The sequence below is a fragment of the Coturnix japonica genome, chromosome 2 (genome assembly GCF_054131305.1).
Source record: "Coturnix japonica strain WE chromosome 2, WE-NBRP24, whole genome shotgun sequence".
Classification (NCBI taxonomy): Eukaryota; Metazoa; Chordata; class Aves; order Galliformes; family Phasianidae; genus Coturnix; species Coturnix japonica.
The window spans coordinates 19,523,389-19,538,052 of record NC_140664.1 but is presented as its reverse complement, the minus strand read 5'-3'; the positions used below and the strand labels follow the sequence as shown (position 1 = coordinate 19,538,052).

The following is a 14,664-nucleotide window of genomic DNA, read 5'->3' as shown; positions in this document are numbered from 1 at the left end:
GTATCTTCAGTATAATGTGTTCTTCCAGACGTAAATAGCTAGTTTCAGTTCTTGAAATATTAGCAGCAAAACCACATGGATATCAGGGTGATCTATAGGTGAAACCTACTAAGATCCAGCTCTCAAAAGGAGATGGTAACAGAATACTTGTATTAAAAGGCTGATAAATAAGTTAAGGATCAAGAAGCCAGCAAATAAGGTGAATTCTTGTATACTGCAGCCCATTACACTATCAGGTCCATTAATAAAAGAAAGTCAATGGCCATGGTCCCTGTGTCCCCATGAATGACTTCCAACTTGCAAAGGAAATTGCTATGGATTGAATGAGCCCACAGCATGCCTTGTCACAGCGAACAACTCGCTATCCACTAATACCCAGTACTCTCTGGTTCTAGTAGTAGTTTAATGCTAATACACAATTAGAGCCATTGGCAAACAGTAGATGGTATGATTGAAATGAAATTACTTAATACTTTAACTCTAGGAATATGTCAAAGTAAATGTTGCTATCCTGGTCCAGATGTATAGTTCCTATACTGTACTGTTCCTAGATCAGACCATAAAGGTATTATGTTTCCTGTTAAAACAGTTGATTTACTTCAATTCTGAGCACCATTCTTCCATCAGCATAGCACACTCTGTAACTTGTTGCTTCATGTAAATTCAGTCATCATCTTTCTGCTTCATTTCTGATTTCAAGTTGGGCCCAGATTTTCATCCATCTCCCTGGTATCTTTGGCTAGCTCTAATTCTGTAGGCCACATCCCTTTGGTGTGCTGCACTGCCCTCTAAGCATGAGTCAGCTGTGAAGCAGCTTGAAATCTAAGCATAGCCGATAAGAGAATAACAGCTGCTAGACAACCAGCAAGTGCACAATCAAGAACAATATAACTCCTAAAGAGCCATGAGACACACTGTTCAGAGGATGGCCAGGAACCCTGACACATCTGCCTGGCATTAAGGTAATGGCATAAAGCCACTGGGTGTAAAGACCATGTGGGTTTAAGAGAACTTGCCCAGATGTCTTCTTCATCATTAAAGTCACGTGCAAGTTAAACATGAAAACGAAGGAGAAAGATAAAGGTCAACAACTCTATATGTTACATAAAAGCACGAAATAGTGAAGCCAATCTTTAAAAACCTTTTAAAAAAAAAGAATGGGGCAAATCAGATCACAGCTTACCCACATATTTCTGTCTAACTGGCCATGGATGCCACACACAAGGGAGACTTAAGGGTGCATTTATATAGCCAATCACACACTACCTAATCCATGCAGCTGTTGAGACAACTCATTTAACCAGTTTCTCTGCTCACAGTCAATCACTCTTCTTCCTGAGGGCCCCTTAGAAATGGCTCTGGTTCAGCTCAATTGCTTTAACTGCCTACGTCCTTTCCCAGCTGCTCTTTTTACAATAAGTCATACATGCACGTGAAGCCTGATGCTTCCAGGAAGTATCAGATCACTGCATCTCAACAGACTGATCAGATCGAGCACACTGGGTAGGTCCACTCCCACGGCAAATGAAGGAGGCATGGGATAACCAATGTTTCCCCCAGAAGAAGCTGGAAGATCAGACACCACCAATGTCACCTGACCACATACCTCTCCTCCATTTATGTGAAGTTAAGGCTGGATGGGGGACATAAGAGGACAGTTACTGAAACACCTTTCACACAATGACATTTAAATAATGTATTACTGCTCTAAGACTTGGAGGAACTATTCAAACTAAGGGACATAATCCCTTCTTCCTATACCATAACTAAGAGCACACCACAATATTATGGCAATGAAAGGAATAAGAACTCACTACTATAGGAGAGCTGTCAATTATACAGAATTAGAACTTAGAAACACAGAAAGACTTGGGTTGGAAGGGACCCTAAGGCACATGATCATACAGTGAAGGATGAGATGCAGCAAGGACTATTCTTCCTAATAAGCCTAAGCCATTCTGCACACAAAATCACATTGAAAATATGCAGTAATAGATGTAACAGTGACTATTTACAACTGTAGCACTGCAAAAGTGAACAGGTTCTCTTCAGATTTGAGTTTTTCCACAGAATCACAGAATTGTAGGGGTTGGAAGGGACCTCTAGAGATCATTGAGTCCAACCCCCCTGCCAAAGCAGGCTCCCTACACCACATCACACAGGTAGGCGTCCAGGCGGGTCTTGAATATCTCCAGAGAAGGAGACTCCACCACCTCCCTGGGCAGCCTGTTCCAGTGATCTGCTAATCATGAGCAAGGAAGGGAGCAGGGATGTCAGCCTGCAGCAGCTTTGGTGGAGACTATTAGATGGTGGAGGTTAAAGTAAAGAGGCAAGGGACAGAAGAATGCAGAAGAACCAGATTTCAGATAGAAAACCTAGGCTTATTAAGGGAACTATAAGGTGGGATCCCAAGGCATGATGCCCTGAGGTTAATGGAACCTTGGAGAGCTGGTTGAACATCAAGGGCAACCTCCTGAAAGCAGAAAAACAATCCATCCAGATGTACAAGATACTGAGCAAGTCTAGCAGGAAGCTATCTTGAAGGAACAGTGGACTTCTGATTGAGCTAAAGTACAGAAACTGAACTACTAAAGAGACAGAAGCATGAACAGATTACAAAACACAAGCAAAGAATTGCCCTGGTATTAAGGAGCTGTGTTCATAAGGCCAATCTTAGGTTGGGTTTGAAGATGTACAGAAATACACGGGATAACAAAAAAAGCTTCTATTTGTCTACATGCAGCAAAAAAGCTCAAGGAAAACGTTGGTCTACTGATAAATGAGGTGGCCACTCTACTGACAAAAGGTGCAGGAAAGGTTCTAGGTATCTCTTCTGCCTCCACCTTTATTAAGGTTTCTTTGGATCTCAGTCCTTTCTGCCTAGCAGCAAGTCAGAATGAGTTAGGACAAGTTAGAAAGCGCTGGCACAGGATGCCCTGAGGTTGTGGAGTCCCCTCCTGAAAGATCTTCAGAAGCCATCTGGACATGGGCCTGTGCACTCTGCTCCAAGTAACCCTGCTTAAGCAGGGCTGAACCTGATAGCTCCAGCGGCCTGTGCCAACCCTGGTTATTCAGTCATTCTGTTCAACTAGGAAGTACTGGCTAGTACCAACACAGAATCACAGAACTGTAGGGGTTGGAAGGGACCCCTAGAGATCATCGAGTCCAACCCCCCTACCAAAGCAGGCTCCCTACACCATGTCACACAGGTAGGCGTCCAGGCGGGTCTTAAATATCTCCAGAGAAGGAGACTCCACCACCTCCCTGGGCAGCCTGTTCCAGTGCTCCGTCACCCTCACTGTAAAGAAGTTCTTGTGCACATTCGTGAGGAACTTCCTGTGCTGAAGATACAACCCCACAGCAGCAAAGGCTTGTGGTGTGGCAGACTTCAATAGGAAAACAGTCAGTAAGTTAAGGCAAATAAATATTCCTCTTCATTCAGCACTTGTAAAGCCAAATCTAGAACAGTGAGCAGAGTTGCAGGCTACTATTAAAAGAAATGCTAACAAACTGGTAGAAGTCCAGCAGTAGACCATTGAGCTCTCTGGGGGCTTAGTAAAGTTAACAGAACTAAGTTTGTATGGTCTGAAGAAGAGGCGGTCAGTTCAGCTCGGTTTCAAAGAAAAGTGAGTGTGGTTTGAAACAAATGAAAGAAAAACAAAATGTACACACCACAGAGAATTGCGAGGAAACAGCAGAACAGACAGCAGCTACAACTTGCCACAAAGAAAATCCCAGTTTATTTGAAGGAAAAAAATCAAAGAAAACAATGGTGAAAGTGGATGGAAAGGCAGCTCAAAGAGGAAGGAAGGGAGGAAGACGGCTAAACTGCCTTCACCAATCATCACCTGCATAGATTTTTTCAAGATTCGTCTGGACATCATCATCATTATCTTAACTGAACTACAAAGTTTCCTTCCTAGAAATTGGATCAGACCACTTTCAGAGGTCCCTTCCAAACCACTATGTTTCAAAACAGTGCCACACTGTTCACCTCCTTCTTCAGTATCGCTGAAATAAATATTTTTGGTAAACCTTATAGCCACCTTTAGTACCTTAAGAGCAACTACAGGAAAGAATGGGACAGACTCCTTAGTAGGATCTGTGGTGATAGAACAAGGGGAAGCTATTTCAGGCTCAAATAGGGTGGGTGTAAGTTAGATGTAAAGAAAATATCTTTTACAGTGAGGGTGGTGAGGCACTGGAACAGGTTTCCCAGAGAGATGGCTGATGATCCCTGGGCTTTCAAGGCCAGGCTGGACCAGGCCCTGGGCAACCTGCTGTAGCTGTGCATATCTCTGTTACAGGGGTGCTGGACTAGATGGCCTCCAACTCTATTGATTCTACAATTTAGTTTTAACACAGTAATGTTTCCTTTATCTGCAGTTTCTCTGTATTTCCACCTATTCCTCTCAGCAGTAATACACAATAATAAATCCATCCCAACCGTGAACTCAAGTTTTTTTATTTATATATACATATATACATGAAAGATTCACTGCTCTGGGCTTAGTTCACTAGACTGAGACATTTTACTGGCTCAATTTTAATTTTACACGCTGATAAATTGACTCAAGTTGGAAATACACAGGTAATTTATCATAGTTCTGACCGAGGCAAACAACAGAGAAGCTCTGGGGGGGACTAGAGAGCAGTGTGAAGATGGAGTAAGAATAACTTCCCCATTAGTACAACAGAAACATGTCTGTTTTGTGATGTCAGGTGTATACGGGGTATCAACAGAGAACTGCCCTGATTAAAAATTCATTTGAATGGTTACCTCTGACTGGAACACAAATATATAAACTATACAGTATACTATATACACGGTACAGAATATATACTATTGGAACACATTAGTAGAGAGTCCAGCAAATACCGCCATTAGAACTGAAATAGCACTCTGTAATTCTTCTTCCAAGAAGTACACTTAAAACCACCTGCAAAGTAAAGAATTTCTTCCTAGTATCTAGTCTAAATGTACCCTCTTCCTGTTTAAAACCATTTTCCCTTGTCCTGTCACCACATGCCCTTCTAAATAGTCCCTCCCCAGCTTTCCTGTAGGCCCCCTTCAAGTGCTGGAAGGCCGCTATAATGTCCCTTCGGAGCCTTCTCCAGTCTGAAGAGCCCCAGCTCTCTCAGCCTGTTTCCCTAAGCAAGGTGCTCCAGGCCTCTGATCATCTTTGTAGCCCTCCTCTGCACCTGCTCCAACAGCTCCATGTCCTTCTTGTGTTGGGGGCCCCAGAACTGGATGCAGTACTCCAAGTGGGGTTTCATGAGAGCAGAGTAGAGGGGCAGAATCACTTCCCTCAACCTGCTGGTCACCCTTCTCTTGATGCAACCCAGGATATGGTTGGCCTTCTGGGGTGCAAGCACACACTGACAGCTCATGTCAAGTCTTTCATCAACTGACACCTCCAATCCTTCTCAGGGCTGCTCTCAAGACATTCTCCACCAATTCTGTATCTGTTTGGGATTACTTCAACCCAGGTGCAGGACCTTGCATTTGGCCTTGCTGAACTTTACGGGGGTGGCATGGGCCCACCTCCCAAGCCTGCCCAGGTCCTTCCGGATGGCATCCCTTCCCTCTAGTGTGTCAACTATACCATCCAGGTTACCAACCACTCTGAGCTTAGTTTTGAATTCTGCTTTCCTCATTTCTTATCCGGTAGAGCAAATCACAGTACTGTTCACTTTAATATAAAGAAGAAAACTTCTTAAGAAGAGAAATACAGCTACAGAAAAAATGAAGATCTGGTGAATTCCTCATTCTGGAGGCAACCACATACCGCTTAATCAGGTCTCCTATCCAAACATAAGGAGACTTCTACCTTTTCCTATGACTTGTTTTTAAAGACCTACTACAGTAAAGTAAGAGTTCTTGTGTACTTCAGGTCTCTCTTCCTCAATTTCTTTTTAATTCAGCATGGAGAAACAGGAAATAAACTCCTCTTTGGTTCAGCCACAGTATTCATATGACAGCTCAGGGAAATGAAAGAGCACGTGCCCCCAGGTGCCTGAGGTCATTCAATATATCCTGACAAAGTAAGAGTCGATTCCCTCCTCACCTCCAAGCAACAATACTTCTGTTTTCTTCCAAAAACAGAAACACAATAAAACCGCTTGTTTCCATTAAAGAAAAAATGAGGTAAGCTATAGAAAGCTGAAATACTTCAAGTAGCCTCATTTATGTAATTAAAAAGAAAAATTCCACCATGAAGCAGTCTGGGTGATCAGATCACCATTTCAGAAAACTAAGAGTATAAATTGTTTGTTTCTCAATTATTTATATTTTTTAAGTGATTTCTTTCTTTCTTTTAACTTACAGAATGGAACGTGCACCAGCTTAGAGTTACTAAGATAACTTTTTCAGGTAGTGTTAATCATAACATAAACAATTCCACAGTAGTCATTTCTTCTTGGTATGGCTCAGTACTTCTTGAAAACAGAGTTAAACCCTCTAAGATCTTCTATAGCTACACAAGGGGACACAGACAAAAAATTCCACAAGCGGAGAAAAATTTTCTGCTTTCAGTTTAAACAAGTGATCCTTTGTTGTGTTTTTTTTTTAACCAAACAGTACATAAGCACATCTTATTCACTTCATGCTACTCGTAGTTTTCTAAACTTTCTACCACGTCCCCCCTTCCACATATCCCTGCAGATACTTGAAGCTGACAGTAGTGGCTGATTCACCAAAGGGCCATGCTGCCACCTCAGCAGGCTGGAGGAATGGGCTGATAGAAACTGCACCTAGATCAGCAGGAAGTGTAAAGTAAGGTATCTGGTGAGAAACAGCCCCAGGCACCAGCACATGCGAGGGGCACACGGCTGGAAAGCAGCTCTGCAGAGAAGGGCCTGGGGACACCAAGGTGGACACCAAGTTAACCATGAGCCAGCAACATGCCCAGGCCACAAAGAAGGCAAGTGGTAACTGGGGCTGCATTAAGCAAACTATCACCAGCAGATCAAGAGAGGTGAACTTTTCTCTCTGCTCAGCATTTGTGAGGTTGCATCTGGAGTACCACGTTTAGGTCCATGTCCAGGCCTCTCATGTACTGTGGTGCTCAATGAAGAAAGTCCAACACAGGACCAACAAGATGCTGAAGGATCTGGAGCACCTCTCCTGTGGTGAGATGCTGAGAAAAAGAGGTCTATGAGGATGAGAAAACAGGGTGCAGAGAAGACAGGACGCAAAGAAGACAGAGCTAGACTGTGCAGTGGTAACCCAGTGCCAGGACAAGAGGCAATGGGCACAAGCTGAAACACAGGGGGCTGCCTCTGAGCATCAGGAAACACTTGTTTACCAAGACAGTGACCAAGCACTGGCATAGGTTGCCCAATTAAGTTGCCAAATTTTCTACTTGGAGGTCCTCAAATGCTGCCCAGACATGGGCCTGGGTTCCCTCCTCAGGGTGTCCCTGATGGAGCAGCGGTTGAGCAAGACAGACCCAGAGGTCCCTTCCAATCTCAACCATTCTGTGATTCTCCTAACAAAAAACTGTAAGAACAGCAGTTATAAAGGATGGAGTAAATTGATCCACGCAGTCTCCTGTTACTGATTATTCCACAGTTATCAGTTCAACAACACAGCAGCCCTGATGCGTTCCATACAGCTCTTATAAGCCCACAGCAACTCTTCCTGACAACTCTGCCTTTTGGTTCTCTCTCACCTTCCCTAACTTCCCCTTCTCATTCTCCAAACAATAACAGTTACTTTTCATGCTCCCTAATTACTGAGTGGGAGCAAGTCAATACTGAGCCAGCTTTCACATCATGCTTATGTTACGTGGCCTGTTGACATGCTGTCAGGTGGAAGAAGCCATACAGTTTTGCCCTTCACACAGCAGTAATTTTCACAAGGCTTACAGGACCTTCACATTTCAAGATGCATTTTTTACTACTTACACACCAAGGAAAAATGAGAACTGCACAATCAAGGCCAAAGTACATCTCTTGGCATCAGCCAAAACCTTGTCTCACGTTTTTTATTCAAGCTTCTAAACTTAATTCACAGTTTAATGTTAATAAATGTTACACATTTTTGAAGGAAACTCACCGTTTTATTACGAAGTCTAATTATGTCCGAAACAGATCCAGCTCCACAATATTCCATAACAATCCATAGATCGGTGTTCTTAAAATAGCTGCCATAGTACTTGACAACATAGGGGCTAAACAGGGAGGGAAAAAGATAATAGTTAAGCATATGAATTCTTAATGGAAAAAGAAGAAAGAAGACAAAACAGCAGCACAAATACTGTTAAAAATTAGTTTGGAAAAGACAAACAGCCAAAATACAACTGTAACCAAATACATTTTAAAACTGTAGTTAGTTTAATCGATACCTTTTTAGAGCAGTAAGTTGCATCAATTAGTGAAATGCTAAAGATAGTACCATACACATCACAAGCTTCAGAATTCACATGGCCTAAGCATGTATACAGGAAATGCTAAGCTCTGGGCTTGCCAATGGAAGTAAAGCAAAGCAAGCATGAAGAATTCTAAGCAAATGCAAGTACTTATTAATTTAATAGCTTCTATGATGTCCACTACCTGTACTTCCTTCAGCTCAAGCTAAGGATAGGAGTTGGTCTTCAAAGCAGTTCCTTTACACAGACTGATCAACACAGACTGCTTTGATTTTCCATATAGAAAAGTTGGCAGCTGCCTATATTTCAGCTGTATTAACAAAACATTACAAGTACAAATACAATGTCACGTAAGTCTTAGAAAGGGAGGAGAACCGATACACCTACCTGTCACACTGCTGCATTATAGAGATTTCTTTAATTATTTCTTGAAGGTCGGACTCCACAGGGACCTGCTTAATTGCTACGACTTGTCCAGACTCTTTGTGAATTGCTTTAAACACGCTACCATAAGACCTAGAAGAATGAATTAAAACATTATTTTTCTTGCAAGATAAGTTGCCTCTCATTTCTAGAACACAGAAGTCATATGTTGATATAGCAGAACGTTGAGGTCTTACTCTGGCTGCCAATATTTCACTTCTATCAGGGTCTCAGCAAAGGTGTGCCTCCAAATACCAAATCTTTGACAAGGTGTAGCATATCTAATCTTCATACAAGCACAAATGTCTTTGACTTAATAACTGAGGGACAGTAGAAGCACATAAATAGATTTGGGGAAGCACAGAAACTTACTCATGCATGCATTTACTTTATTATCAAGGAGTGATCAAGGAGCATCTTTTAGGACCCTTACAGTCACTCACTCTGTATCTTAATATTCTAACACATGCTTCAAATACTGCCTTCCTCCCATCCCATCCCCTCGTAAATAGCTGCACTTACCCTTCACCAAGTTTCTCCAGAACATCGAAGACCTCTTCAGGCTGCTTAGTTAAACTGTCCTCACTGAGCTTTTTCAGTTTGCTAGAAAAAAGACAATAGTTTATTTTTTGTGGAAGAGAAGCTCAGGACTCAAAGCAAATTTTCAGACAAGTAAGCAGATTTAAGAAAAGGATTACAAGGAAAAATGTACTGTAGTGAAAATAAAATGACTACTTAGAACGCAGTAACAGAATTCTATCAACCACTTTACAACGTGGACAACGGTACTGTACTGTTGCATTGACAATTTTTGTCAGGATCACTTTCTCGCTGATGCTTGCTCAGCTCAAAGCAGCATGAGACAAATTTACTGTCTAATCCATTTCCTCTGCTAAAGCAGGAACAGCTAAAGAACACACCAAAGCACACCTTTAATCAAAAAGCAGCCAGCAAATTTCCAGTCATTACTGAGAGAAGTATCCCAAGCCAATATCTATGAAAGTATAAGCCAACCCTTCAGCCACCTGAAGTTTCCAGTTTTGAACTACGCCATTTGCAAACCAGTAGATTACATCAAGTTAAACACAGAACCCAAAGCCAGGATGACTCCAGAAGCACACAGCAGCTACATATATGGTAGCAAAACACTGTGTTTCCAAGAGTTAGGAACTCTTGGAAGAGTTGTTGGTACGGTTCTTTTCCTCTCCAGCCTCCTTTCACAGTTGTAAATCACTCTGCATTGCACTGTCACCTCTCCCAGCATCACCAGCCCACTCTCACCACTTATCCTTTGTTCCTTACAGCCTATCCCTGTCTTTCCCCAGCCCCCAGATGCCTCACAGACCTAAGAACACCACCTGGCTGCAAGCCTTTGATGAAGCTGACATTCAACACAGTGCAGGCAAATACAACCACCCAGATACTGCAGTGAGACTGCGTGGCTGCAATGTGTAAATCCGTCATCCTAAAAGTTACAGGGGATTCTTCTACAAGACTGAAGTAACAAGTTAAATCTATACGGTAGCCAAGGGTACTATTAAAGCAGGAGACAAGCTGAAGAATAGCTGGTGCTGTAGTGCTGGATCATAGAATAATAGAATTACCCAGGCTGGAAAAGACCTCGAAGATCATCAAGTCCAATCGCAGCCTAACCAGAGCCCTAATTCTAAAAACCCTCTGCTAAATCATATCCCTGAGCACCACATCCAAACAGCTCTTCAACACACCCAAGGATGGCGATTCAACCACCTCCCTGGGGAGCCTATTCCAGTACATAACTACCCTTTCTGTAAAGAAGTTCTTCCTAATATCCAACCTAAACTTGCCCTGGCGCAACTTGAGGCCACTTCCCCTCGTCCTGTCACTTGTCACTAGTGAGAAGAGACCTGCCCCACTCTCACTGTAAGAACCTTTCAGGTACTGGAAGAGGGCGATAAGGTCTCCCCTCAGCCTCCTTTTCCCCAGACTAAACAGCCCCAGCTTCCTCAGCCTCTCCTCGTAGGGCTGAAATATATATAAGATATACTGTTAATGGCAGTACATTGCCTGTCAAGAAGAAATAAGCACAGTGCAGTTTTACTTTTACTTTCACGTTATTCAACTCTGACAAACATGTTCTAAGACCAAAGAGAACTAAACACCAGCTCAGCTGAACACTCCAAACCCACTTAGGGGTAGAAAGACATGTTAATCTCAGGAGCGTTATCAATAAATACGCTGCTGAAAGTACTTCACAGTGCTTCATAAAGATAGCGCAGGAGTACAGCACTCAGACCAGTATTCAGGCAGTTGTATTAACACTGCAGCTCTCTGAGCTACAGAAAGATCTTATGGGTTCAGACTGCATAAAAGCTGGGAATCCTACTGACCTAGAAATAGGAAACATTAAGCAGCAGTACATGATGCAGCCTGAAAGGGCTTCTGGAAACTTAGGGAGAAGCATGGAGGAAGATGGAAGCTGTCATGGCTGTAAAGCACAAGGTAGAACGTGGGGATACAAGAAAAGCTGTTCAGAGCAGCAGCTGCGGAGCAAGATATACAGCATGAGAACCAAGGACACCTCTAGAAGAAGGGACTCACAGCTTTGATTGGATATGAGCCCGCATGGACAGTTGAAAAGTGTTTTGTAGGATGCAATTCCACTTCATTCTTGGAGGTGTTCAAGACCAGGTTGGATGGGGCCCTGGGCAACCTGATCTAGTAAAGGTGTATGTTTGGTGGCCCTGCCAGGCAGGGAGGTTGGAACTACATGATCCTTGAGGTCCCTTCCAACCCAGGTCATTCTGTGATTCATCCCAAGCCCTTTTCTTTTACAAGACAAGTGCTAAAGTAGAACATCAGCCAACTCAGCAACAGTTTTAACTCTGGTCACGAGATACAGGTGTCACGTTTATAAACTATGAGAAAGCCTAAAGCAGATGGTAACTATAAACACTGTGAAGAAAGTCATTCCAGAAAGGAGTCCAAGTAGTGGCTATGGGAAGTTTCAATGGCAGTCCAGAAGGAGAACCCTTCCTGCAGGCAACAGGACAGACTCAACTGCAGGTCTAGGACAAGAGCTGTCATCAGAAATAGAGTGGGCACATGAAAGTCTTGAGATGTTAACATTGCCTTACATTGTTCACGCAAATAGAAGTGAGTTTAAGAGAGTTTACCTTGTTATAACGTGTGCTTACATTTAGTTTTCTACCAATAAAAAGACAAATGACTAGAAAGCCTTAATTAACGCTCTGCATGACTGCCACAAGGCCTTTTATTTGGCAGTGGTGGGCAGGAGATAAACAAGATGAAAAGCTTTGTCTTTGACAGAATTGAGTCTCTCCCAGTATGCAAACTATTTCCTGCTATATGAGCATGTCAATATAAACAGAAAAATGCAACGATAATAGCAGGGATAAATCATAAACAACTCAAAGAGGATATATACACAGGCTGTAAACATTAATGGGGAAAAAAATATTCAGTTCTTCTAAAGGGAGGTGAGTGGTGAATGGATGAGGCCAGGCTCTTCTCAGTGGTGAATAATGACAGGACAGAACAACAGCCTCAGGTTTGAACATACAAGGTTCCATACAAACATGCCAAAGAATTTCTTTGCAGTGAGTGTAACAGAGCTCTGGAACAGGAGAGCTCATGGAGTCTCATTTTCTGGAGATATTCAGAACCTGCCTGGACATCCACCTATGCGACCTATTATAGGGAACCTGCTTTAGCAGGGGATTGGACTCAGTGGTGTCTTGAAGTCTTTTCTAAGCCTTGCAGTTCCGTGATTCTTTCTTCTCTTCAAGAGACAAATCCACTAAGCTCCCACCATATTTCATCTTCCAAAACTAAAACTTCAAAAACTAAGAACATGCCGGAGTTATAACGCTCACTTATCAGCTTTCTAGTTCTTCCTGATTCAAACTAAGGATTTAAACAGCTTCCCAGCAGCAATTAGTCTAGCCACAAGCTCACAGCTAGGTAATAAAGTTAGAGCAAAACTAGCTCTTCCTAACAAAACCAAAGAAAGAAATGCACACAGTGCTGCAGGTCACGCTGACTACACATTTTATTTCCACTCCTTTGATATCACCACATCCCAAGCTTTGCGCTAGTACCTGTAATACTGATTACAGAATCACAGAGTTGTAGGGGTTGGAAGGGACCTCTAGAGATCATCAAGTCCAACCCCCCTGCCAAAGCAGGCTCCCTACACCATGTCACACAGGTAGGCGTCCAGGCGGGTCTTTAGTATCTCCAGAGAAGGAGACTCCACCACCTCCCTGGGCAGCCTGTTCCAGTGCTCCGTCACCCTCACTGTAAAGAAGTTCTTTTGCACATTCATGCGGAACTTCCTATGCTGTACTTATCACTTCTCAGATACTCCTATTTCTCCTCTTAAGTCCTTAGTGGTGCCTCTCCTATTCCCTGCATTCAAGGTACAGAGCACTATTAATGTGAAACCACACCGCAGGCCTGTCCTACCTCCATTGCATATCCTGAAGTGTAAGACAAACATTAAAAAGCCTTTCGTTTATTGTGCATCATGGAAATGCTCTGAGGCAAAGATGCCCAGCTGAGGGCAAGGGGCTTCATCATAAAACAACATCAAACATCACAAAGCTTATCATCAGACCTAAGTAACATCCAGTGATTCTTCTTAAATGTTCAATAAGGAGGAAGCCAAAACTGACCCTCATGTCGAGTGCAATGTGATTGTGTGCTGCAATGACAGCGCTCTTCTGGAGCCCTGTCAAACCATGGGAAGTTGTTGTAGGACATTACAAAGGCTTTGAACGCAAACAACTGTGTTTACAGGGGGAAAAACAGAGTTTATTATCTTCTGGCAGGGGAAAAAATAGCAACTCCATAATACAAATTAACAGGAAGTAAAACAGTTGGAGCTCTAACAGGACGAGTCCATATGTAAACTACGTACGGTCTGCATGACTCGGAGCTCTGCTCCGTGCAGCACATTAGTACACCACGCCAAGGCTGTTCCACCTGAGCATACCCACACGGTTGGATATTTCATGCATTCAGATGACAGCGGTATATTTACAGCGAAAGCTGATGGTTTCGCGTCCTGTTTCCCACACAAAAGGCCAACAGATATTAAAAACCAAAATAACAACACAGTTCAAACGAAGGCTCTCGTACGTGCTTTAGGAAAGCCGCTCCGAGCCCACCGCAGCCCCCCCGGTCCCGCGGAAGGCCGGCAGAGAACGGGGCGCTCAGCCCGACCCCCCGCCCGCCCCACGAGGCCTCGCCCCGCCGCGCTCGCTTCCGGGAGGGGAAGAGGCCGCGGGAGGGTCCCGAGGGGTCGTTACCTCTTGGGCGCTGTCTGCTCCATGTCCCCCGGCCGCCGTCTGGGCAGCACCGGGCCGGCGCCCGCCCAACTCCTCGCAACTTTTCCTGCGCGCTCAGCTGGCCCTTTAAGCGCGGCTCGCGCCCTCCCTCGGCCGCGGACGTCGCCGGCCTCTCAAGGAACCGCCGCCGCCGCCGCCTACCCCGGGGCCGCCCCTTCGCGGCTCTGATTGGTTACGAGCGGCACCACGTCGAGCGCCGGTTGGACAGAGGAGGAGTCGCTCAGGGTGGACCCGCCCACGCGGCGCGGACGGCGGGAGGGAGGGAGGGAAGGAGGGAGGGGAAAGATGGAGGCGGCAAAGGCGCTGAGCTTCCGGTGTGCTCCGCAACGCCGCGTCCCCGGGGGCACGCCGGGAGCTGTAGCGTAGTATCATAGTCTATCACAGTATCATAGTCTATCATAGTCTATCACAGTATCACAGTCTCGTGCGGGTTGGAAGGGACCTTAGAGATCATTGAGTCCAACCCCCGGGATTCGAGCCTCCTGTGTAGCAGAGCGGCACTTCTACCACTTGCGCCA

General features: G+C 44.2%; 1 protein-coding gene across 1 annotated transcript in view; it reads right to left on the bottom strand.

Moving 5' to 3' along the window:
* Window positions 1–14,299, bottom strand: part of STK3 (serine/threonine kinase 3) — a 110,789-nt gene extending 96,490 nt beyond the window's left edge. The window contains exons 1-4 of the mRNA XM_015856118.3: window positions 14,108–14,299; window positions 9,318–9,398; window positions 8,760–8,888; window positions 8,060–8,174 (exon numbers count right to left, since the gene is read on the bottom strand). Coding sequence (XP_015711604.1) covers window positions 8,060–8,174; window positions 8,760–8,888; window positions 9,318–9,398; window positions 14,108–14,130 — 348 coding nt within the window. The 5' untranslated portion in view covers window positions 14,131–14,299. The remainder of the gene's footprint in view (window positions 1–8,059; window positions 8,175–8,759; window positions 8,889–9,317; window positions 9,399–14,107) is intronic.
* Between the last annotated feature and the right edge of the window lie 365 nt (window positions 14,300–14,664).